Source organism: Sorghum bicolor, chromosome 7 (genome assembly GCF_000003195.3).
Source record: "Sorghum bicolor cultivar BTx623 chromosome 7, Sorghum_bicolor_NCBIv3, whole genome shotgun sequence".
Lineage (NCBI taxonomy): Eukaryota > Viridiplantae > Streptophyta > Magnoliopsida > Poales > Poaceae > Sorghum > Sorghum bicolor.
The window spans coordinates 8074467-8100952 of NC_012876.2; the positions used below are offsets into that span (position 1 = coordinate 8074467).

At 44.3% G+C, this 26486-nt stretch overlaps 1 protein-coding gene across 4 annotated transcripts; it reads right to left on the reverse strand.

The window, feature by feature from the left end:
* Nucleotides 17121–24746, reverse strand: LOC8085031 (putative disease resistance protein RGA4). 4 transcript variants are annotated; one of them, XR_002455090.1, is made up of 5 exons: nt 24114–24252; nt 23090–23455; nt 22322–22968; nt 18343–20919; nt 17121–17655 (listed from the first exon to the last, which is right to left on the reverse strand). XR_002455090.1 is itself a non-coding variant. In XM_021465126.1 (3 exons), exons 2-3 carry the CDS (start codon nt 24402–24404, stop codon nt 23432–23434), a joined length of 315 nt encoding a protein of 104 aa, XP_021320801.1. In that variant the 5' UTR covers nt 24405–24435; nt 24682–24746; the 3' UTR covers nt 23103–23431. The 4 variants fall into 4 exon arrangements, 1 of the variants encoding a protein (XP_021320801.1); XR_002455088.1 differs by lacking the exons at nt 22322–22968; nt 23090–23455 and adding an exon at nt 24682–24746 and having other exon boundaries at nt 24114–24435; XR_002455089.1 differs by having other exon boundaries at nt 22322–23455.

The window sequence follows — 26486 nt, forward strand, 5'->3', positions numbered from 1 at the left end:
AGCAAAGGGTAGCGCCAGTCAGGCGAGTCGTCAGATGCAGGTGGCTCTGGCTCGATGTCCATGGCCTCCTGTTCTTGAGCGACAGCGTCTTTGGGGTCGGCACTCTGTTCGCTTCGGGGTTCGTCCGACCCCCCGTCGTCCTTGTAGTCGACGGAAGGTTTGTAGAGGTCGCTGACGAAAACATCCGAGGGGACCGTGGCCCGCTCGGATGCCATCTTGGCGAGCGCGTCGGCGGCCTCATTATACTTCCTTAACGCGTGGTTAAGCTCGAGGCCGTCGAATTTTTCTTCCAGGCGTCGAACCATTTTGTAGTATGCGTCCATCTTGGGGTCATGGCAGCTAGACTCTTTCATGACTTGATCGATGATGAGCCTAGAGTCGCCTCGGATGTCGAGCCGTTTGATCCCAAGCTCGATCGCGATGTGGAGACCGTTAACAAGGGCCTCGTACTCTGCTGCATTGTTTGAAGCAGGGAAATGAAGCCGGATTGCGTATCGCATCCTTACCCCGAGGGGTGAGATGAAGACAAGGCCTGCGCCGGCCCCAGTTTTCATCAGAGACCCGTCGAAGTACATGGTCCAGCATTCGTGCTGGATTTGTGGGGGTGGGAGCTGAGTCCCAGTCCACTCCGCCACAAAGTCGGCCAGCACCTGGGACTTTATGGCCTTGCGAGGCTCATAGGTGATCCCATCGCCCATGAGCTCTATGGCCCATTTGGCAATCCTCCCGTTGGCCTCTCGGTTCTGAATCACTTCTCCCAAAGGGAAAGATGAGACCACTGAGACTGGGTGAGATTCAAAGTAATGTCGGAGCTTGCGCCGGGCCAACACTACAGCGTAGAGTAATTTTTGGATCTGAGGGTATCGGGTCTTTGTGTCGGAGAGTACCTCACTGATGAAGTATACCGGCCTTTGGACCGGCAGGGCGTGCCCTTCTTCCTTCCTCTCGACCACGATAGCTGCGCTGGCCACCTGATCAGTGGCTGCGACGTAGAGAAGTAGTGGTTCCCCCTCGGCGGGGGGCACCAGGATGGGAGGGTTGGAGAGCAAAGCCTTGAGCTTGTCAAGGGCTTCCTGGGCCTCGGGGGTCCAGGAAAAGTGCTCAGATTTCCTAAGTAACCTATACAGAGGCAGCCCTTTTTCCCCGAGGCGAGAAATGAAACAGCTTAGGGAGGCTAGACATCCCATTACCCTCTGTACTCCCTTTAGGTTACGAATGGGGCCCATATTCACGATGGCCGAGACCTTTTCTGGGTTGGCCTCGATCCCCCGCTCAGACACAATAAACCCAAGGAGCATGCCTCGGGGGACCCCGAAAACGCACTTTTCGGGGTTGAGTCTGATCCCTTTTGCCCTAAGGCATCGGAATGTTTCTTCCAGGTCGACAACTAGGCCGCTCGCTTTCCTGGACTTGACGACGATGTCATCTACGTAAGCTTCTACCGTTTTGCCTATAAGGTTCCCAAAAACCTGGAGCATACACCGTTGATATGTAGCCCCCGCGTTCTTGAGGCCAAAAGGCATGGTTACGTAGCAATACATTCCGAAAGGGGTGATGAATGAAGTCGCGAGCTGGTCGGACTCCTTCATCTTGATTTGATGGTAGCCGGAGTAAGCATCAAGAAAAGACAAAATTTCACATCTCGCGGTGGAGTCAACTATCTGATCAATACGAGGCAATGGAAAGGGATTCTTTGGACATGCTTTATTTAAACTAGTATAATCTACACACATCCTCCACTTCCCATTTTTCTTTTTAACTAACACGGGGTTGGCTAACCACTCGGGATGGAATACCTCCTTGATGAATCCGGCCGCCAGCAGCTTGTGAATCTCCTCCCCGATGGCCCGACGCTTCTCCTCGTCGAATCGGCGCAGGCGTTGTTTCACGGGTTTGGAGCCGGCTCGGATGTCCAAGGAGTGCTCGGTGACTTCCCTCGGTATTCCAGGCATGTCCGAGGGACTCCACGCAAATATATCAGCGTTTGCGCGGAGAAAGTCGACGAGCACCACTTCCTATTTGGGGTCGAGGCTGGAGCTGATCCTCAACGCCTTGCCTTCAGAGGTCCCGGGGTCGAGAAAAACTAGCTTGGTCTCCTCTGCCGGCTCGAAGCTCCCGGCATGACGCTTGGGGTCGGGGACGTCCTGGTCGCAGTCGCCGAGGCCGGTGAGAATGGCCAGAGACTCAGCCAGAGCCTCGGCCTGCTCAATGCACTCGACGTCGCACTGGTAAGCGTGCTGACTGGTCGTGCTGACGGTGATGATGCCCTTTGGCCCTGGCATCTTGAGCTTGAGGTAGGTGTAGTTAGGGACGGCCATGAACTTGGCGTAGCATGGTCGTCCCAGGATGGCGTGGTAGGTCCCTGGGAACCCAACCACGTCGAAAGTGAGGACCTCTCGTCTGAAGTTGTCGGGGGTCCCGAAGCAGACGGGCAGATCGATCTGTCCGAGGGGGTGGGCACGATGTCCCGGCACCACTCCATGGAATGGCGCAGTGTCGTTCCTCAGCCGGGACTTGCTGAACCCCATGAGGGCCAGAGTCTCAGCGTAGAGTATGCTGAGGCCACTGCCTCCATCCATCAGCACCTTAGTGAGATGGGTCTCGGCGATGATGGGGTCGACGATCAACGGATAGCTCCCGGGATTGGGAATCCGATCCGGGTGATCCTGTCGGTCGAACGTGATTGCGCTCTCGGACCATTTAAGGTACGAGGGCGCAGCTGCGCTGACTGCGCAAACTTCTCGGAGTTCGCGCTTCCTTTGACTCGCAGTGAGGCGAGCCGCGCGTACCCCAAAGATCAGAAGGCAGTTCTTGATCTTGGGGAAAACCTCCCCCTCGGGGTCGTCGTCCTTGGGAGGCTCTTCGGCACTCTCCTTGGTGATGATGTCGATATAGTACCGACGGAGGACGGTGCACTCCTCGAGGGTGTGTTTGGTTGGCCCCCTATGATAGGGGCACGGCTTCTTCAACATTTCATCGAAGAGGCCGGGGCCAGCAGGAGCCCTCTTGGGGTTCTTGCGATCAGCCGCGGCGACTAGGTTGTCGTCCGACTGACCCTGCTTCCCTCTGCGACCCTTCTTCTTCTTCTTGGGGTCGCGTGATCCCGAGGCTTCGGTAGCCTCGGCCTTTTGTTTCCCCTTGGCCGCGCCGTCGGAAAAAATAGCGCCAACCGCTTCTTCGCCTGAGGCAAAGTTGGTGGCGATGTCGAGCAGCTCGCTCGTGCTCGTGGGGGTCTTGCGTCCGAGCTCGTGTACCAACTCCTTGCAGGTGGTACCGGAAATGAAGGCTCCGATCACGTCGGAGTCCGTGATGTTGGGGAGCTCGGTGCATTGTTTGGAGAATCGCCTGATGAAGTCTCGGAGGGACTCGTCAGGCTTCTGCCGGCAGCTCCTGAGGTCCCAGGAGTTCCCAGGGCGCACGTATGTGCCCTGGAAGTTCCCGACAAAGATTCTGACCAGGTCAGCCCAGTCATGGATCATGCGCTCAGGGAGGTGCTCGAGCCATGCCCTGGCCGTATCGGCCAGGTGGAGTGGGAGGTTGCGGATGATGAGCAGGTCGTCATCCGCGCCGCCTAGCTGGCATGCTAGGCGGTAATCCGCCAGCCAGAGCTCAGGGTTCGTTTCCCTGAGTACTTGGTGAGGTTGGCGGGCTGTCGGAATCGCGCCGGGAACTTGGCCCTGCGTATGGCCTCGCTGAAGACGCGGGGACCCGGAGGCTCTGGTGACGTGCTGCGATCGTGATCGGGGTCGTACCTCCCACCTCGGCGGGGTCGGTAACGTCGGGACTCGGCTTCGTCCCTGTCGCGTCGCCTGGCCTCGAGGGTGGCCCGCACGTCCGCGCCTGCTCCGACGCGCTCGTGTACCGACAGGGCCTTGTCGCCCCTTTGGGGGTCAGGGGGTGGCGGACCCTGTACCGTTGGTGCCTTGTTCGGAGGGGGTCGGTCCCCACGACGTCTTGTGCTATGGGATTGTGAGGCAGAACTCTCCGCGTTCTGCACCACAGCCTGCTCCAGGAGGCCACGTAACCCCTGGCGCACTCTTCTTCCCTCAGGGGTCGATGGCTCGGGCATCGCCCTGAGGAGGAGCGCAGCGGCCATCACGTTTTGGCTGGCCGTGCTGAAGACTGGGGCGTCACTCCCTTAGTCCTCGACGATACGGCGGTTGACGTCACGGGCGCGGCGTCTAGCCTCGCCCCATCCCCGCGGCCCGATGGATCTCGAACCAGGGCCTCACGGAGTTGTCGGAGGCGTGCGCGTTATTCTTCGAGCCTGGCCTCCAGCTCGTCGAGCTGCACGAGGTCAGGGCGATGTCCTCCAACGGGGGCCGACGCTACCCCTCGGGCGCCGAGATCGGTTCCGAGAGTAGGGTTGGGAGGTGGTGTTGCATTCTCCTGCCTAGAGGGCCCTGCGTCCCCCTGGGCGTTATGCGGCGTGCCTCCGACTTCCAAGTTGAAGCACTCTCGTGATGGGTCGTAGCTTCCGTCGTCGGAGTCGGAGTAGCCGAGACAGTAGTTGCTGGCTTCCAGGAAGCGCATGAAGGTCTCCGGGTCGCCACACCCGGAAAAGTCAGCGCCTGCCCACTCGTCGTCGCCTGAGGTAGGATCCTCAGGGTATGACGAAACGGGCGGTGTAGAGATGAGGTCCAGGGTGGACCTTAAGTGGTGACCTGGAAGTTCCGCGTACGCACTCAACGAAGTGCTCACGGAAGAGGCGTAGGTGGCGGCGGCGTTCCTGAGCCCAAAAGGTAACTCGGGAGGTGCTGCCGTTTCTCCTTCATCCGTAGGTGGAGGAGGACGGGACGTTGAGGCCCCTTTGTCCCCCTTGCGGGGGACGGGCGCGGTCCTTGCCTTCCCCTTCGACCGGGGCGGAACGGGAGGCCGCCATGATCCTCTGTTGGTCCTGGGACCGGGGCTTGATGCCCCGCGAGCCCTTCCTCTAGCGCCAGTCGGGCCGGAGGAACAGGCGACCTGGTGAGGAATATGCGGGGGGAGGGCCGGATGGGTCTTAGCCTCAGAGGTAGGGTCGGAGATCCTAGATCTCTAACGCCCCCTCCGTGAGCCCCCCGCATGGTGTCCTGAACGTCTCCCACGCACTGACTGTGGTGGGATCGGCTCGGGGCTAGGCTCGACGTCGTCACGTGGCGGGAGGAGGACCATGTCGTAGCCGGAACCGAGGGACATGAACACCAAACTCCCAAACATCATGATGGTGCCGCGACGGAGCGGGTGAAATCCGTCTGCCATCCAAGCCTTCCCAGTAGGGACTGGCAAGCGTCACGCAGAAGGCCCCTACCTGGAGCGCCAACTGTCGGCGTCTAGATTCGTGGTCTAGGCACTAACAAGTATAAGTCTGCGTGACTGACCAAGCTTGGATGGTGATGCAAGTGAGACACAGGGGGTTTATACTGGTTCGGGCCAAGAATGCCCTACGTCCAGTGCGATCGGGAGTCCTGTATAACCTTGCACCCAAAGGTGCTTGCAGTAGGGGGTACAAGCAGATTGCGAGAGAGGGGTGAGTCCCAGGTCTTGGCTTGGTGATGGACAGAGTGCAGATTGCTTCTCTATGAAAGAGTGTTGTGCGTGTGTGTGTTTTTCTTCTGGTCCTATCCTTAGTTGTGAACCCTGGCTCCCCTTTTATAGTCTCAAGGGGAAGACAGGTTTTTACAAGAGTAGATTTCTTCTGTTGAATGGTGAAACCTCAGTCCCGACCCTGTTGAAGCTGGTCCATCTCGTCCTTGGGGGATGGTCGGCAGTATGGCTGTTCCTGTAGAGTGTTACCGAGCCCTGTAGGAGTCGCGGGGGTCGGGTCGCCGGCACTGCTGCACATGCTGTCAATAGTGGGAAGTGACCTCAAATAGTGGTGCTGATTAACCTCCTCCATTCCCTTCCTACTGTGAGGCAGTACGTCACAGTGAAATAGGTAAGGGCACAGTGACCAGGGTGGTTGGAATAGTTATCGCCTTGCCCTGCCGCGGTATGGAAGCCGTCGCGTCTGTCATGTCGTGGGTACGGGCGCCGTGCGGTGGAAGTTGTTGACGGTCCTTAAATGTCAAATTTAATTATCAAATAAACAAAGAAAAGGATCCAAATGAAATCAACATCTAGACTTAGGGTTTTATCTCACAAAATTCTACGAGTTTTGGTGTTTGTCTATTTCTGCAAGGGGTTATCATGAAATAAGGAAGAAAGGCCCACATGTCGGGATTACATAGAGATATCAATGCACCGCGCAATTTTATACCATCTAGAAGACTCCAGAAGCCACGAGACCGAAGCGGAGGCGAAACGGGGCCAGGCCCAGGGCGCCCGCCCTGAGGACCTGGGCGCCCGCCCACCTGTCGGGCCCAAACAGGACTCTCTTCGCTCGGGATGTTCCACCGACCTATTGGATCAAGGAAAACATAGTACCACCTCGCCTATCGACCCAAAAACGCATAGAAGGGGAGGACTATATAAGCAAGGCCCCCCTGGCCCTGGAGAAGACATGAAGAAATTATCATAGAGATTGAGGGGTGCCCTCGAAGGAAAACCTCTTCTCTAAATAATATTTCTTTTTAGGCTTAGCAACCAATGTAAGGTAGAAATAGATCTTCTAGTTTCTACTAGATTGAGAGAGATAGAGTGGAGGTGTAGAGTGGAGGAAGCCCGGCCTGTCGGTGTCTACTCCAAGCTTGTACCTGCGGGATCAAGTTCTCCTAACCCGAAGCTTGCTCCTAGGATTCTTCAGTAATTCGACTTCTAAATTCTAGTAAGTTCTTGTTTTATTGTTCTTATGGTTTATGAGTTTACTTTAATCTCTTCGCGTAGAGTTTAGAGTAATCATTGCTAGCGTAAACGTGGTGTTTAGGCTGGGGTACTCATAGATATTCCCTGACTAGCTGGACCGTGGTAGTAGTGAGGAACGTGACAATTCCGAGCTACCTCTGTAGATCACATCTCGTTAGCAGGAAGGATAGGGTTTATAGGTGCGGGTTGAACATCCTTTGTGGTGTCTAGATTCCGTTAGCCTCCCCATTAAAACAGTAGATCATCCTTACCAAGGTTAGAAGGAGACTACAGTTGCAGTCTTCTCTATTTATCACTCACATCGAAAGACATTCTTTGTGCCTAAAGGGATAGTGGCAATAGATTTGGTTAGTCAGATGCACCCTTTCTCCCAGTGGTAAAAATATAAATACGATAACTCTGGATAATCTCCCGGGTGAAATGCTCACCGATATCCGTGCGCTTGCGGATCTTTTCCTTATTGCGTTACCAAATATCAACAAGCATTTCTGGCGCCGTTGCCGGGGAGAAAGACGGTTTGCTGAGGTAACTTTGAGTCTTGCTATTATCTTGTATTATACTTTTATTCTTTTATCTTTTTATTTCTATCTTTATGGATAACTCAAATTCCATACCTATTATTAAATTCTTTGCACCTTCGGAGACCAGCCATAGACCATGGGAGTCAACACGTCCTGCCCCTAATTATGATCTGTGTCCGGAGTTGATTGCAATAGGTCAAAACCAACCCTTTTCTATAGCTGAGGTCCTATCTTTTAATCAAAAAGATAATGCACTTTTAGCTACACCTAGGGAATCTTTTAATTTTTCTATAAATTCTGGTTTAGACCTAGCCCTACAAGACCATGTTTTTCCTAGATATTTTCACATTGGTCTTAATCATATAACCTTTGGTAGAGTCTTTCTTTCTTTATCTATTAGTAAAGGAAGGTATGTCTTCATTGGTAGACATCCTTCTTGCACTAGTCTTCATAGAAAAATCTTAGAGATAGAGAAGGAATCATCTCCCATACAAGGAGAGGAAGTTTCAATAGCCGATTTCCAAACATTTCAATCCCATAATTCGGCTATCCAACCCATCCTTGAGCTTAATAATTTCTACTATGCTTTTTCTCTTGAACCTCCCGATAATCCTATGAATCTCTCTAGACATCCCATGCATAAGAAGGAGGATCGAGAAGAGCAACATCAATGGCTAGAGGGCATTAAAAATCCATGTGCTATCACCATTGAAGGGATAGATAAAACAAACTTGAGAGACAATCCTAGAGGAATTTTAAGCATTCATGAAGAATCATCCTTGGAGTTTAAGAATGAGAGAAACAACAGTGAGCATGGAAGTTATTTCATAAATACCTCACCCAGTCCTTGCTCATATAAAACATCTCTCCCATCAATTTGTCTCTCCATCCTTACCACATTTGAGATCTCCAACCCCCTCTTCCTCTTCATTTATAAAAACTTTAAAAGGGCGGTTGTCGATGCATATGCCTATAATAAATATTGTAGATCTCGTTGAGTTGATCTTGATATAGGTAGGTGTTGGAGGGGAAACCACTTCACCAACATAACTTGATGGTTTCCCAAGGACAAGCTTAGTGTCCTAAAACAAGCACTTATCAGATCATAACATGAACTTCTAATTATTTGCAACATTGCCTTGTGTATTGAGCATATAAAGATAATTGTAGAAATATTCCTTCGGGTATTCTTGTCACTAACCTTTCCAGGATTGGAGCAAGAAGATCGGATGAATGACAAGCACAGGGTATGTCCAACCAACCATCACACAACATTGAATTAAATTCATCCAAACTTGAATTTTGTAAAATTCAAGCTTGGGGGAGTACTTTACATAAAAACATCTTTTGCCATGTTGCTACGTTGGTTGTCCTTACCTTTGAGACATGCTCAATTTGTTAAATACTAATTACACTACTTCATCTCCACTTAAGTAGATCTCTATAAATGCTCTCATGCTACCTTTATTTGCTTTAGTATATGTCTAGGTTTGGAATAGTTTCATTTATCTCTTAATTAAGCATGGTGCTTAGTTTAGGAATGATGATCTTACTTCCAAGGGATTTTAAATTAAGCATGGTGCTTAGGTTAAAATGCCCTTCTAAATCAAATTAGACATGGTGTCTAGGTTGATTTTTAAGCCGATAGTATGCTATAGTAGATATGGGATATTTTGTTGGACTAACCCCTGCAGGAAAACTTTCAATATCAACCTGGGAAGTCCTGAGATAAACTCGCATTGGAGATGAAGAAAGTGACACATGAAGTTTAACAATTTGCACAAGAAAGACGTGGCTCATAAGAGATGATTCATGGAGGGTGCCACAAACACGATGCACAACCACTAAGAAAGGAAAGCTTCTACAAGGTGATACTGTACCGTCACTCTTCAAGTAAGGTAACACCTTAAGGTACTTGACTATCACTTTTATAAGCTTCTCCTTGGTTCTAGCATTCACATAAATAAAGAGACAAATATGTATGATTTATAACTCCAGATTAACCAACTCAATTAATTCAACATGTTTAGTCCTTTAATCTTTGTTCTTAGTACTACCTTCGTGATCCCACGCTCCTAAACATATAAGCTAATATATTGCACATTCAATATTTGGAAGATATAAACAAAACATAAATATAGATAGATTATCTTTCCATTAGGTTGAGCCATCTGATCTGACAAATGTTTCAAATACTACACTCATGATCTTATTATCCATCAACTTTGTCTTGCTCACTATGCTTAAGTTTAGAGAAGAACAAATACACTTTTGGTTCTGTTGGTGTTTTCCACCAACAGAGCCCATGCACTTGATCTCTGCCTTGTCTCTATGAACAGGTACACTTCAATCAAAACATGGAGGAGTTTTACAACTTCCAGACTCCACCAAGTGAAGGACCTGGATCTATGAGCACAAACACACTGAGCAGGATATTGCCAACACCATACTTCGAACTGTTGGGCAAAGAAGAACATGGGTGACACCGTATCAAGAGGTGCAGACGTCAAGGTCCACACCTAATAAAATGATGCACCTAAAGGATGAAGATGGTGGAAAGTCTTGTCCAGAAGACTTAAAACATTGGATCCTGGTCGGAAGAGGTCAACATCGTCGACTCAAGTCACCTTTCTTGATCAAGAAGGACGACACTGGTGTTCCAAGCATCGAGTGCGCAATCAATGGATACTCTTTAGACACTCTACGACACCGGATCTGACGACAACATAATGGCCGCAGTCACTTATCAGCTCCTGCATGGAACCATGCCCCTACAACCAATATATTCAGCTCCAGATGATTTTCAGGTCATTGACATAGGAGAAGACGAATATGATCCATCCACCATCCTTGGAAGACCGTTCCTCAACACTATCAAAGCAATCATCTACATTGGAACCGGAGAAGTCCACATACGACGCAACCGCAACCAAGAGGAGGCAAATCATCAAGAACGGATGGGTAGACTACGAAGGAAAAGTGATAAGGACTGAAAACATACAGCTTGAACAGAACTGTCCTGAGAAGACCGTAGCACCGAGTCAGGTGTGGAGGGAGAAGATAGTTATACACGAAGAGAGGCGTCGCCGGAATCACCGACTACGCCACCTAGCGAATCTCAGGACGACTGAGAAAACAGAGAGTCCCGTTCGGAGGACATAAAAATACCGAACGCCTTGCCAAGAGGTAAACTTGGTAGTTACCCTTTCCTTTCAATTATTTAATTATAATTTGCTTAGTTAATCAGGTTCATGCTATCTTGAAAAGAAAATAAAAATGTTAAAAAAATAGTAAGCCCCATGTGAGTATGCTCATGGCGTAAAACCCATAAATACATTCACTGTGGTGGCATAAAAATAAAATAAATAAATTTTCATCTTACAATAAAAATATATATAAAAAAATATATAATAAGTGTATGATCCTGCTAAATAAATAACATTTATTAAGGAAGCTCAACATGATGAAGGCTAGATATTTATGCTAACACTTAATTAGTTCCACAAGCTTTGTTGTCTATTTGAGCTCTACAGAATTTAAGAATCAAGAAGACTAGCAGACGGAGGACATTCTAATCGCTGTCAGAATGTTGCTGACTTTCAAATACACCTCTGCCACCTGCTAGCTACATCAAGAGAAATTACGTCAAAATTCAGCTTGGGGGAGAGCACCCCCTTATTCTTGCTAAGTATTTCTACCTATCTTTATACTTATATTATGTTAGAATATTAAAATACATAAACTATGAAAAACCAAATAAAGATTTTGTGCTTATATATATCTTTTGCTTAGTATGTTTAATAAATAAATAAAGTGGCTATGCTAATCTGAATCTTAATAATAAAACTCTAGCATGGATATGATGAATAGTTGCTCTGCCTAATTTGCACATTTTAAGTTCTCTCTCAAGTTTAGACATAATTGTTATAATTTAAAGCTTGCTCTAGATCTAAACTTGTGGGATGAAAACTTGATCTGAAGTCTAAGTTGTTAACGGATACGATATGGGAAGGTTGAGCTGCTGTTTATCTGTTCCTAGAGATGCTAGAATTCTGGAGAATTTTATCTTTGAAAAAACTTTAAAATATTGCATGATGAGTTCCTGTATGATGAGAGTTTAAATTCCTACCACAGCCATATATACATGCTTGCTAGACTTTGAGCCACACATTTACTATTTACTGCTTATGAGTATTGAGTGTGGTCAAGCTGTGTAGACCCTTAGGAGCTTGTCATGTGGTTAAATCAAGATTCACTTGCACGTTCACTCATATATGCTACTTCTACTCCGGAAGTACCATCCACATATATCCATCCATTTCCATCTCCAGAATCACCCAAAAATATTCTACTCCTAATCCGGGAGAGAATAGTCAAAAATATTTTCCTATCCCTGTTATTCTCTGTTAAATAAATGCTCCAAATATTGGTTACTACCACTTGCTATATTATCTCAAGAGTATTTTGGTTACTACCACTTGCTATATTATCTCAAGAGATGAGTGCTCTAAAAAAAGGAAGAAAGAAAAAAAATATATAAACGAGGAAATAAAAAGGGACAAGTGCCCGAAACCTCGAAAGAAAGAAAAAGTGAGATGAGAGGTAAAAATGGACAAGTGTCCGACAGTAGAATTAGGGGTACAAGATACCCACCTGAAAAAAAAAGAAGAGAGAGAGCATCTCATTCTCCTCATAAAGTTTCGAAAAAGCAAGGAAGGTATGTATCCCCTCAAGAGAGCAAAAGTAGAATTAGACTTTCACCATTGTTATTACCATCATCACCATACACCATTCATTCGCCACACATGCACATCTTGATTTGGCTTATTGATTTGTTTCTCTGGATCCATGGTTTGACTATGCAATAAATGTCTTGTAAGTATGTATTAGCTGTCTCCCACCTATGAGCTTCAGATATCAAGCCTTATTAGAGTAGGGTGAGAGAGAAGGCAATGCCTTATACCACAAATACCACATATCTTGAGAGAAGGCATATGCCATCAATGCCTTGGTAAGGATCCAGAAATACCACAAAAGAGAGATATGAGAGAGTCATACAAGGAATCTCTGAGTTTTATTCGAAAATCTGCAAAAACCCCAGAGTTATAGCTGATCAAGAATAAGAGACATGGCACTTGACTAGACTGTTCTATCTTTTAACCTCTCAAGACAGAAGTGACAGTTACAAGTCCCATGGTGAAAGGTAAAGTAAGTAAGTTTTAAGTCTTGACAGTTTACTCTAACTCAGAGATGAGATCTTATTTAAAAGCATGTGTACCGTCAAATTTTTAAGATATTGCAACAACTTCTGATCCATTGCTGAGTCTATCCTTGCTCAGGGACGAGCAAGAGGTAAGCTTGGGGGAGCTTGTTGACGGTCCTTAAGTGTCAAATTTAATTATCAAATAAACAAAGAAAAGGATCCAAATGAAATCAACATCTAGACTTAGGGTTTTATCTGACAGAATTCTACGAGTTTTGGTGTTTGTCTATTTCTGCAGGGGGTTATCAGGAAATAAGGAAGAAAGGCCCACATGTCGGGATTACATAGAGATATCAATGCACCGCGCAATTTTCTACCATCTAGAAGACTCCAGAAGCCACGAGACCGAAGCGGAGGTGAAACGGGGCCAGGCCCAGGGCGCCCGCCCTGAGGACCTGGGCGCCCGCCCACCTGTCGGGCCCAAACAGGACTCTCTTCGCTCGGGATGTTCCACCGACCTATTGGATCAAGGAAAACATAGTACCACCTCGCCTATCGACCCAAAAACGCATAGAAGGGGAGGACTATATAAGCAAGGCCCCCCTGGCCCTGGAGAAGACATGAAGAAATTATCATAGAGATTGAGGGGTGCCCTCGAAGGAAAACCTCTTCTCTAAATAATATTTCTTTTTAGGCTTAGCAACCAATGTAAGGTAGAAATAGATCTTCTAGTTTCTACTAGATTGAGAGAGATAGAGTGGAGGTGTAGAGTGGAGGAAGCCCGGCCTGTCGGTGTCTACTCCAAGCTTGTACCTGCGGGATCAAGTTCTCCTAACCCGAAGCTTGCTCCTAGGATTCTTCAGTAATTCGACTTCTAAATTCTAGTAAGTTCTTGTTTTATTGTTCTTATGGTTTATGAGTTTACTTTAATCTCTTTGCGTAGAGTTTAGAGTAATCATTGCTGGCGTAAACGTGGTGTTTAGGCTGGGGTACTCATAGATATTCCCTGACTAGCTGGACCGTGGTAGTAGTGAGGAACGTGACAATTCCGAGCTACCTCTGTAGATCACATCTCGTTAGCAGGAAGGATAGGGTTTATAGGTGCGGGTTGAACATCCTTTGTGGTGTCTAGATTCCGTTAGCCTCCCCATTAAAACAGTAGATCATCCTTACCAAGGTTAGAAGGAGACTACGGTTGCAGTCTTCTCTATTTATCACTCACATCGAAAGACATTCTTTGTGCCTAAAGGGATAGTGGCAATAGATTTGGTTAGTCAGATGCACCTTTCTCCCAGTGGTAAAAATATAAATACGATAACTCTGGATAATCTCCCGGGTGAAATGCTCACCGATATCCGTGCGCTTGCGGATCTTTTCCTTATTGCGTTACCAAATATCAACAGAAGTCTTGCTGCCCAGGCGGAGTGGGGTCCGGCGCCCGAGCCTGGACGGGGTCGGGCGAGTCGGAACTTGCGTCCGAGGCCCTGAGGGGTCGGGCGAGTCGGAACTTGCGTCCGAGGCCCTGAGGGGTCGGGCGAGTCGGAACTTGCGTCCGAGGCCCTGAGGGGTCAGGCGAGTCGGAACTTGCGTCCGAGGCCCTGAGGGGTCAGGCGAGTCGGAAACTTGCGTCCGAGGCCCTGATGATTGTGGTTAGTATGTTTCTTTGCGTTTTTTATTGCTCTGATTTGGATATCCCTTATTATGGTACCCAACACTTGTGTAATCGTGTCATCCCGGTACCTAAACTCACAAATCGATTGTTTAGGTCCTCGAATTTGTTCGTCTGTGTCATCTCGGTCCCTAAACTTTAAAATTATCCGTTTAGGTCCTCAAATTTGTTCAGCTATGTCATCCCGGTCCCTAAACTTGGTTTTGAATCTCATCTGGGTCAAAACAAAGCGATCTAAAAACTATATATAAAAAAATAATTCATAACTTTTTTATATAAACTCGAATGAAGATAAACTTAATTTATACCAAAGTTATAGTCCTCAGTACAAACTACAACTTTGTAGTTGAATTTTTTTTTATTTGAAGTCATTTAGTGTTATAAAATTTAATTTTAAATTTTAAATTTTAAAATCTATAAACTTATAAAAAAATATTTTGGGACCCTAAACGAATTTAATTTAAAAACCTTTCAACTGCAAAGTTGTAGATCAGGTTGCTGCCTACAATTTTGATATAAAGTTTATCTTCATTTGAGTTCATAAGAAAAAGTTATGAGTTATTTTTTTAATATAGAGTTTTTAGATTTGTCCTATTTTGACCCAAGTGAGACTTAAAAAAAGTTTAGGGAGCAGACACAACTGAACAAGTTTGAACCTATATGGGAGATTTTTAAGTTTTGGGATCACGATGACACAACCGAACAAGTTTAGGTACCTAAATGGTCGTTTTGCAAGTTTTAGAACCGGGATGACACATCTAAACAAGTTTAGGGACCGCTGATGGACTTTCCTCTAATAAAAATAGAGATTTTGTATAGCAAAAATACAAACATTAATCTTTTTATTAACTCTAACAGTTTGGACATTCTTGTTGTAAATGTTATTTTAGAATTTGTATAACAAAAATAGTCTCCAATAGATATGATATCTAACTTTATAAAATTGAAAATTGACTATTCCTTAATTTTTGATGGCCATATATAACTAACCAAGGGAGCTTGTTGTCTGACTTTGTAAATAGTAAGGCTGGACTCTTGTTTTTTAAGGAGTTTTTTATTTGTATAAAATGGCCAAACAATAGAATTTTACTACTAATTTTAGCCAATCTTTGTTGGAATTGCTCTAACAACTCCTCAAAAGTCTTACTCTTTAAATTATATTTGAGAGAGTCATTTGAGTACGTGTTGCGATGCCTTTTCGCCACAATGTTGAATAGAAACGGGTGACATAGTCCTAAGTGAGTTTATTATTATTATAGCGATTTGATATTGATTACGAATTAATAATATTTTCTTTGTAAAAAAAGGAAACGGGATGGTGGTTCCACACTGAGATGTTGTCGTCACTGTACGAGTGACAACAGTACATACCATGAAAGGAAAATTTTGCTCTAGGACACTGCTAAAAAAACTAATGGACATAACAAGCAGAATTTGTCTACTACCATTATAAATTTAGGTGGGAGAAATGACTTTTTTGCCCTCATCTTCAACCTTCGGCCGTTAGCTTATTTTTGCAGGACATCCCACCATAGCTGCTTGTCTATAGTGACGCGGTGGCGGTGTTGCTGTACGGCGGCTGGCGGTACGGTGCTGCAACTATTGCCACTGCCCACCTCGTCATCCCCTTCCTCCAGTCTCTAGTCCCCTTTGCAATTGCCGGGGAGCAAAGCTCCAAAAGCGTGACTGAGCTGCCCGCAAGGACCGAGCACTGCCGTGAGGACCAAGTTCCCCCCCTCCTGCATCCACCGCACCATGGCCTCGCGCGTCGCAGCGTGCCGCGATGACGCACCGAGTCCACCATTGACAGCATGCTCGAGCCCTCCATGACCCAACCCTCTCTCTCTCTCTCTCTCTCTCTCTCTCTCTCTCTCTATATATATATATATATATATATATATATATATATATATATATATATATATATATATATATATAAAGGGCACTCGAGCTCTGCAAAAGCACGCCGCCACTATTCCGCGCCATCCCCGTGCCTCCTTCGTCTCTCCAGTGCCCAAAGCCACCGCCGCCGCCATTGCCGACCCAAGGTTGAGCTCCAATCTACCAAATCCAGTCACCTCCTGCCTATTGTTCTCATGTGTTGGCATCGCAGTGGAACAAAGAGGCCACAACCCCACCCCTTGTCGTCGATCCGAGGCTGCGTCGTCGAGTTCCACCGAGCTCCGCCACTGCTATATGTCTCAACCCAACACCAGTGCTTACCGAGCCGTTTCCACCAAAGAGGACCCCACTGGTGCTTTCTATGTGCTCTCCTCTACCTCGTCCGCCCCTCGTGGAAGGCCGCCGGCCACCGGAGACGCGGTGGAGATGCTTGTCGTCGTAGTCGCAAAGCGTCGCCGAAGAAGAAAAGGCGGCGGCAATGTGTTGGCAACGTGACACGAAGTGGGGGAGAGAGAGAGCCGTGGACAACATGGCACTTTTCAAAATATGGAGAATGGCTAATTTACAACAGCTGCTGTTGTGCTCTAGTGTTTTGAGGGGCTGTCAATTTTAGAAACCCTTTAAATCTTGATTTTGGAGATTCATTGTAGATAATCTCTTGGAAATGCTCTAAATCGCGATTGTGAGGAACAAGGTAGACAAAACATTAGAAGAAAATTTTAAAGGTAATATAATGTATGCATAATTTATTAGTTCACATGAATATTGCTTTGGAATGAATTTTTAAGTTTGTTAATAACATGCCATATGTTGAGTACATTTTTGTTTTGTTGAAATTTGGCTTTATGTTGATGCTTATGCTGATTTGTTAGAAAAAAATACCGATGCATATGTCCTGAAAATACAAGGACCGGGCATAGTCACTAGGGATGAAAACGGATCGAATACGAACGGATATTACTGATATCATATTTGTTTTCATATTTCTGGTCAAATTCGGATTCGAATACGGATAATGTCAACCATGTCGGATAATATAGAATTAGATGTCGACATCATAAATATACGATTTAAGTATATCGAATACGAATACAGAATCGGATGTTGAATATTCAGACTCGAATACAAACAGATCTAAACCCCTCTAAACGAATTCGGTCGTTTAGAATACAGTTTCATCCCTAATAGTCAAACTCGCAACGACCTGGTCCATCCATCGAAAAGCTAAGGTGGCCTTTTGAGCATAATGAAATCGGGATGATCACTCTATATATGAAAGACGCAGGCACACATCCGTCATCGTTCTAGTTTAAAAAAAGCTTCAGACCCTGAGAAGGCCAATTAACTATTATATTTCATAGTCGAGATTGCAGGAAAATTTACAAGATACAAACACCGAAACACGTATTCAACGTTGTCATCTACTCATTGCAGAAACGGTACGTACCGTGGGCGCAACAGTGGGGCATCTCCCTACCCGGCACACGGCAACGGGGATTCTGGGACTACGCCCTCTTCTCTTTCCTGCTAGCCATTCAATCATCAAACGTCTAGTACAAAGCTATTCAAATGCAGCTCTGCAATAAAACCAGCTTAGAAGGTTAAATGGACCAGATCAGACTAGCAAATTCAGGTTGTCAAATAAGCAGTTTGTTTGGGGGAATTAAGGCATATCCAATAGGGGTGCTTAGACAAGATGCTTTTGTAATAAAACTGGTTGTTTTTGCCACATCAGGCTAGCCACAGTGTGGGCAGATATCAATGCTGACAAAGGAGAGAGGCTTGAAAGCCTCGGGTAGACACACTGCACAGGGCTCAGGGCGTAATCTAACAAAAAATACCTGTGGAGACGCCATGTTTCTGCCCAAAATGCACTGCTTTAGAGATGCCATGTTGCACAGGTATTTTTGTTAGAATCTAATACTGGAGCATGGCACAAGCTTGCACCATATTAAGAACGACATAAACAAATCTCATAGAAAAGTCTAATGACGATATTGAAGCAACCATGGCAATTTTGATCACATCAATAAAAATAGTGCTGAACAGAAAGAAGTGTGCAGTATAGCGTTCCATTGCATTTATGCCAACGGCAAAAGATCAATTTGAGAAGGGAAGGAATATTTGCAATGTGAAATATATGAAAAATGAACTATATCTGTGATGGAGTCATATAAGAAATGCAGAACAAAATAACACCCTCAGTATAAAAAAGATATGATGAGAAAGCAAAACAAGAGCAACAGTATGGGAAGTATTCCTACCTTTTCTTTGATGTGGACGAGCTTCAACTTGTTCTCCTCTATTTGACACCATCGCTTTAATGTAGGGCACCCAGTAATTTGTAGTTTTTCGAGATTAGTTAGCTGTTGTATGCTCTCTGGCAAAGACTCGATGCTGGAGCAGTACCAGATATGAAGTTCCTGCAGAGAGGTGAGGCTTCCCATGATCTCCTGCAGACTATTCAGGCTTTCGCACGATGATATTTTCAATCATTTGAGAGACGCTAGGTCCCCTACCCACTGTGGCAGTGCTGTCATACTTTCGCAATAGTCTAGTTCAAGCGATTGTAGGAAACTGGGAAGCTTGGTTGTATCCTGCAATGCGTCTATGTGAAAATAGTGCACTGTCAATTTCTCTAGAGATGTGAGATGACCCAGCCACCCTGGCAATTTTGCCTCGTGGTTGCCTCCGGCCGTTCACACTGAAGCATTGGAGGGAGGCAAGGACTCTGATGATCTCAGGTGAGCTGGTAAGATCACTGCAGTCCGAGATACATAAATTCGAGAGGGCAGTTAGGTGGTGAAGCAGCCTCCACTGATGCATAGGCAGATCGCACTGTTGTATTGTCAGAGTAGTAACCAGAGGAGAGGAGGAAGTTGAAGCACCCATGTCTAATGTCCTCTCACCCCATGATGATATTACAGCATCACTTAGGCTTATAGTCCACTTCTCAGCTTTCGGCGGGCAAGGTTTCAACCTCAACTTGGGACAACCAAATATTTGCAATTCACGAAGGCTGGGGAACATATACCCACTCGCACCATCCCCACCACAAGAACATCTTGTGTTCCATACTTCGAGGTTTTCCATAAAGAATACGCTGAAGCTCTCCAGTCGAGAAAATGCTACAGTGCCACCACAGAAGTCCTCATCAATTTTTGCAACACTTGGCATACTTCTAAGAACCAGGCTTTGCAGGTTAGGTAATTGGCCAAGTGGTGGTAGGTCGATGCAATTAGCCAAATCCACCAAGGACACACGAGATTAGGGAAATTATCATGAGAAATGCACATTAGCCAGTCTGGAAATATTATGCCGTTGTAACCATTTATGTCTAAGCTCTCTATAGTGCTTGGTGGCTCGAGGCCTCCCAGCACTTCGCTATCCTCCACAATCCTCACATGGTAGCTGCTAACGCTCCACACAAGTCTCAATTTTTCAATTCCTTTTTTTGCAACCAATTTAATACTTTGTGCCTCTTCAAAAGATTCCACCTCGTCAAGTCCGTATATCTTCACCGCAGTAACATCCACAGCATGAAACAGAACAAGGTTGCCACCTTTTAACTCACCAGCTTGGACATCGAGTTCCATCAGCGGAGTCAAACTTTTATGCAATCCACGCGCAACAAGCAGCTGGGTCACCAAGGGTCTGCAGTCCTTCGCATACACCCTCTTTAGGCTATCCATCTGTGCTATACTTTCTGGTAGGAACCGCAGAGAGGAGCAATCCGAGAGGTCCAGTGTATGCAGCTTACCGAGGCTACCGAAACGTTCTGGTAGATGAAGAAGACCTATATTACAAGATATGTCCAGATGTTCCAGATATGAGAGGGTGCTGATACACTCAAGAGAAGTAGAAAAAGTTGATTCATCGTGATACATCGTATCCATGAACCCAGACAAATGTAACTGCCGAAGTTGTGTGAGATTGCCCAGGGCTTCTGCCACCTTAGTTCCATCAATGCAGCCACATTGAGATAAATTCAAATATTGGAGTTTGGTAAGACAATCCAAGACTTGTGGTGTCACTTTAACCTGACAACAGTGTGATAAATCAAGATGCACCAAATTTTTTATATTCCCAATTGATCCTGGTAATTCTTCAATTTCATCACAACCTGACATGTTTAAATATTTTAGTTTCAAAAGGCTACCGAAATGTTCTGGTAACTCTCTGATATTCCAGCAGTATGATATGTCCAAAAATTCAAGGTTTGTAAGGCTCGGCAAGGATTCTGAGACACCTGTAACATTAGTGCAGTTTGACAAATCTAGATGGACCAACTTATTTAGTCTGGAAAATGACTCTGGCAGTTTTTCTAGTTCTGAGCAGCATGACAGATCAAGATACATCAGATCCTCCAAATCGCCAATCGAATCTGGCATTTCCAACAAAGCAGAAGACCCACGAAGGCTGAGGTACATCAATTTTAAGAGCTTTGTGATACTGTTGGGAATCATCCGATGTTGGATCTTAGGAGCATTTAGATACCTCAGCTGCTTCAGTTGACCAACAGAATCGGGTAACTCCTGTATAAAGCAATCGCTTAAATCCAAGACGCGAATATACTTGGCAGAAGAAAATGCATCACCGTGAAGTCCAATTTTTCCACAATCGAGAAAACGCAGGGCCTTTATCTTGGCAGGAGAATCTGTGTATGACTCCATCCTCTTGCTGCAATCATCGAAGAGTGCGTAGCGGCAGCTACTTCCGTCGGTATTGCCCAGTTTGCTTTCCCCTAGAATTAATTCATCGGCCAGGACCAATCGAGCCAAGTCATGCACCAGGTCGTGCATTGTCAAGTGTTTGACATCTTCATGAAGCACTCCAGTAGCCTGCAACGTGACACTTGAGGATTTAGGATTTTATACGCTAGCTACTCCCTCCGTTTCAAAATTATAAGGCATTTTGGCTGTTCTAGATTAATAGCTTTTGTTATGCAACTAGATATGTGTTATGTCTTGATACATTATAAAAACTATGTATCTAGAAATGTCAAAACGTCTTATAGTTTGAAACGGAGGGGGTATTTTCTATTTTAACATACATACTGCAATTATACTTGATGTGTAGCATACATTACTCAATTAACTAAGTCACACTATGTATGGACCAAAAAAATTGTCTATTACTCCTATACATTATTAAAATGTGGCCAAAAGAAAGTCTCTACTTCAGCATTGATAGGATTGCGGATCCTACTGGGTTTGCTACGGAGATTGTAGGGATGAGTGATCAGAGGTCGAGGACGAAGGTGGCGCTGGGGCGCCGTGATTGGGAGCCCGTGAGAGAAAGAGAGAGACGGCTAGGGGAGGGGTTAGGTCTCCCGGCTCCCTAAAGGAAGCCGAACAAATATGATTGCTCTTGCTTGGTTCCCTTTCGTCCTAATTACAGACCTTTATGCCTTGCATTACTCAACTCACACCACACACTAAGCATCCTCTAAAAATAGCACAACACATTCACGGTGGGACATACTCTAAGGAACTTATTTGCACATGCTAGCGCATGCTAGTATGCAGTGGCCAGCAGCAGTCCGCGCCCTCCAACAGACCCTCTCCCAGAGAGACTGGTCATAACAAGCATCCTATTTTTGGTCGAATTTAGTTTCATTCACAGGCGTGAATGTAATCAAAGAATAGTGGAGTGGGTGTGAGTTTAGGGTGTGTGGCTTGTGTTGTGTTGTGTTGTATGGGTTCTTGTCCCATTTTATCTTCTTAATATAATTATGCGCAGCTCTCCTGTGTTTTCAAGAAAAAAAAATCCAAGCACAGTGTTTGTCACCGTCCACACCATGTGTGCATATATGCAGGAAGTGATGAGCATGTTGATTTCCATGTTAAATATAGAGCTGAAATTATGGTTTACTAAACACATGTCAAACACACATAGACACACAATTCAAAGGGGAAAATAAGAATGGGGATAGAAGATTATGTAATGTAGTTTATAACTAAAGTACATCACAGCTAATTACAGATAAGAAAGTAAATATATATTAGTACTATGTTAGAAAGGGAGTGACTTTCTACTAAACACATGTCAAATACACATAGATACATTGCAAAGGAAAAAGAATAAATTGGGATGAAAGTGCAAATGGTTCTATTCCATCTTCTTAATACTAGCCCTTCTTGTAACGTATGTGTTTTCAAGGTGGTTATAAAATTTTGCATTATGTACAAAGCTTGGAAGAATGTAACTAAAATATCAAATTTAAGGCACACAAGAACTTACAGAATGTTCAAAGAATGACAACCCCAAAAGTTGTTTGATGTATTTTTCACCAAGTTGCCTAGTGGAGAGTACATGTGTTGTGTCTATGAAGTCCAAAGAAATCCATTGGTGAATTAGATCATCCATAATCATTTTTTGACCTTTTGGAAATATTGCGCAATAGGCAAAACATAGCCTCAAATGTGAGGGCATATAGCTATAAGTTAACCTCAAAGATGAAAGCACTGGATGTGCCTCTTCTGAAGTAGACACATTCCAGATATTACTATCTCTCACAGACTCCCATTCATCAGAAGTGAAAGTTCACAACATGTTTCCAAGGGCCTTAGCTGCTAAGGGCACACCTCCGCACTTTGTAGCAATGTCTTTTCCAATTTGTTCCAATTGTGTTTTATCAGCTCTAGAGTCGAAGTCACTCTTTTTCTGTATAATAGTCCAGCAAGAGTCATTTGACAAGAGTGGTAATTTGTATGGTTGAATGGTATGAAGGTTATCTGCAATGCCCTCGTTCCGCGTGGTTAGTATAACAATTATCTTACTAGCCTCACATACATTTAGCATCTTCTTCAATTCATCCAATTGAAATTGATTATTATCCTCCCAAATGTCGTCTAAAACAATCAGAATGTTTTTACCAGCAAGTAGCTCTGCAAGGTGAGTATGGATCATCTGCATTTCTGTTATTTGGCTCTCCGTTTTTGATACTTGTGATATTATGGAGTTGCCAATTTTCTTCAGATTAAATATCTGGGACACATAGACCCATACCCGAGAGTACTTGTTGAACTGTATATCTTTGAAAAGTAATTTTGCCATGGTTGTCTTTCCAATTCCACCAATGCCATATATGGGAAAGATAACAAGCTTTTCTCTAATGTTCTTAGATAATGAAGCCATTATTTTCATTTGCTCTTCACTTCTCCCTACTACGAGCTCATCATCATTCATGACCACCGCTGTTTCCCTTGAATCATGATTTCCTTGCTCATTGCTAGCCGAGCCTACCTCCAACCTGAACCTTACATGTTGATCTTCAATCTCCTTCAGTTCCTCTCTCATTTTCTTCATCTTACTGGCAAGTTTAGTCTTGGGACCAATAGGTACCAGTTGCTAAATGCCTTTTTTGAAGGACTTCTGCAAGATATTGAGCTTCATTTATGAGTGCATTTCAATATGTACATTTTGTGTCGTATAAACTCATAGCATATCTCTGAACATGAAAACAATACGAAGCATGAACTCTAATGGAATTCAAGAGGGCATAAAGTGGCTATTTGGATTCTTTTAAGCGAAATCAAAACCAGCAAAACAGGATTTGGTTGCTAACTACTAAACTTTGTTTGGCTGGCGAGATAAAACCAAAGGTGAATAGTTTTTTTTTTTTTTTTTTTGTTGCTAAACTCAAAACGCCAGTTTTATAAAGAACGACTGCAATCTGTTTTTTTCAGAAAATGTGCTTTGGTCATATGTTCTGTTATCTGTCTTATTTCCTTGCTCTTTTCTCCTTTCTCAATTAGGAGGCAGATCACATGTACCTTGCTTTTTTAGATTAACGAATAAAGCATATACCTTGCTAGTGCTTTTCTATGCTAATCCGATTCAGTAGATCCCAGTGGAAGGTCACAATAGAGATCATGGTCATCGACATGAGCATGCTACAAAATTCACTTTTCACTATGTTTATCCAATCAGTGCAATCTGTTAGCTCAGAGCTATAAAACTAAACAGCCTATTCGCCTATTAAAAAAAACAGTCTATTTCGACAGCAAGCAGTGGTGGAAAGTACCGGTACCTTTGGAGCAGCCGGTTGGGTGTCGGTCTCGAACTCTTCAAGCATGTCGGAGATGTCATACATGGCGTTCTTGAGCCGCTTCAGCCACAGCTGCACGGAACTGTTGTCGACCGATTTCCTCTCGGCATCCTTCAGCACCGCGGCCAGAGATTCCAATGTCATCTTCATTTTCAGGAGGTCCTTGGCAAAGTCCTGCTGCAGCTTGATCTGGCCTCCGATGACGGCGCAGATCTGCTTGAACACCACCTTGAGCACGGCGGAGGCGAGCATGCCCCCGGCTACCGCCCCCATGGCCTCACAATCTCTGCTTGCTCGCCTGTGGCTTCGGCCTTGTTTAGTTCCGAAAAATTTTGGGAAATAGACACTGTAGCACTTTCGTTTGTATTTGACAAATATTGTCCAATCATAGACTAACTAGACTCAAAAGATTCGTCTCGTCAATTTCGACCAAACTGTGCAATTAGTTTTTATTTTCGTCTATATTTAATACTCCATACATGCGTCTAAAGATTCGATGTGACGGAGAATGTGAAAAATTTTGCAAATTTTTCTGGGAAGTAAACAAGGCCTTCGACTCCTTGCTCTTGACAGATCTGAGGACAAGTCAACGGTAGCGCGTAGCGGGCAGGTGGCGTGTCATTATTATCGACGCGGCAACTGTTTTTATTTTTATTTTTATGAATCAACGGGGTGTTTGTTCAAAGAAAAAAGAAATTATGTAATTATATATTTTTCTATCGTATCATTTATTCCTTTTGTCCAAAAATAATTTAATTCTAGCATAGTATCATGTTTTAGTACTTAATAGCAAAAATATTCGTGCGTTGCAACAGATGATGAACAATTATATCTCTACCATCAATTCCAAACTTCAAGGGTCAATAATGTAGCATAACACTTAATCTTAAACCGTGCAAAAAAAAAGAAACTGATTTGAAAATACACTAAAAAAATATTAAACTTTTTTAGTAACAAATAATAAACTTATTTGGACTGAAATAACTTTTGGCCCACTTAGCTCAAAATAATAAAATTTTATATATCAATTAAGTTTGATAGGAGATAAATCTGTAACTCAGTTATGCTAAATATATTATTATGAACTTTATTATTTTGAGCTGATATTTTTAACATAGTCACGATTTTGTGATGTACATATTCTATAATTTCTCAAGATTTTTAGTGTCCTACATACACGAACAAATTAACCACGGTTAACTTTGTTTATTTGTGAAAAGAGGCAAAATAATCATTTTCAGTGCAAAACAATATTTTTACCATGTGGTTCTCATCATGTAGAGTCTAGATCATTTTATGGTATAATTTTGGGACACTTATATGATTTTGTATCTATTTTATAAAAGTATTTTGTTTCGCACGGTGTCCACCAACCAATTTGTCAAGAACTAGAGTGTCTCTCAGAAATCGCTCAAAAATAGATGTCCGTCAACAAAGAGCCATCACTTGGCATGTCCAACAACAAATTATGCCTATAAAATAAGGTTTCTTGTTTGCTGTAAGGAAGTCTTTGGTAATGCCAAAAGGTACATCTTTGAAGTGCTGAGTATGAGCTCTTTCTTCAGTACTCTTGTCATGTTGATCAACAAAATGATGAGAACTTTGATCAGAGAACCAACGATTTACAGTTGGATACACATGGTAGCATACCAGTACATGACGCAAGTCAAAATTACATTGAGCAAGCAGCACATGTGGAACTAGGATAAGTCATTAGATACCTTGAAGAATTTCGCGAAGAAGAAGAAGAAAAAGATACCTTCAAGAAGAGCTTATTTCTCAAAATGCTAATTTCGATGTTTTTTTTTTGAGGGTCGACGGGGTAGGCGTTCCCCACCTAAATAAATTTTATATTTAGCCTAAAAAACGGCTCGTCAGATGTAGTTTACATGCATGCATGATACAAAGCAGCATACTTATGCTGAAAAGGTTTTCAAAGAAAAGATCGAGGGAAAGCCTAGCCTTGGCCCTGCCTAGTCTGGAGGATGGTGAATTTCGATGTTTTGAAACGGTGGAAGGATAATGCTTCGACATATCCAGCTCTTGCCAGGTTGGCTCACGACATCTTAGCAATTTCTCGATCTGCGGTCTCTACTAAATGATGAAACTGATGAACGGACGAGCCTTTTCAATCGGAAGCTGAGCCTTGAATTAATTGAGGCCCTCATTTGTACCAAGGATTGGACAAAATCTTCAGGTATCGTACAAGCATAACTCCTCATTTTCTTAGGTCTTGTTTAGTTCACCCCAAAAACAAAAAAAAATTCAAAATTCTCTGTAACATCAAATCTTTCGGCACATGCATGAAGCATTAAATATAGATGAAAACAAAAATTAATTGCACAGTTTACCTGT

Bases quoted from the DNA above. Each gene is read 5' to 3' on its own strand.
- LOC8085031 (XM_021465126.1), bottom strand. From the start codon at position 24,404: ATGGGGGCGGTAGCCGGGGGCATGCTCGCCTCCGCCGTGCTCAAGGTG. The intron at 23,456-24,113 runs GTACCGGTACTT...AATATCTTGCAG, and splicing joins CCCAACCGGCTGCTCCAAAG to AAGTCCTTCAAAAAAGGCAT.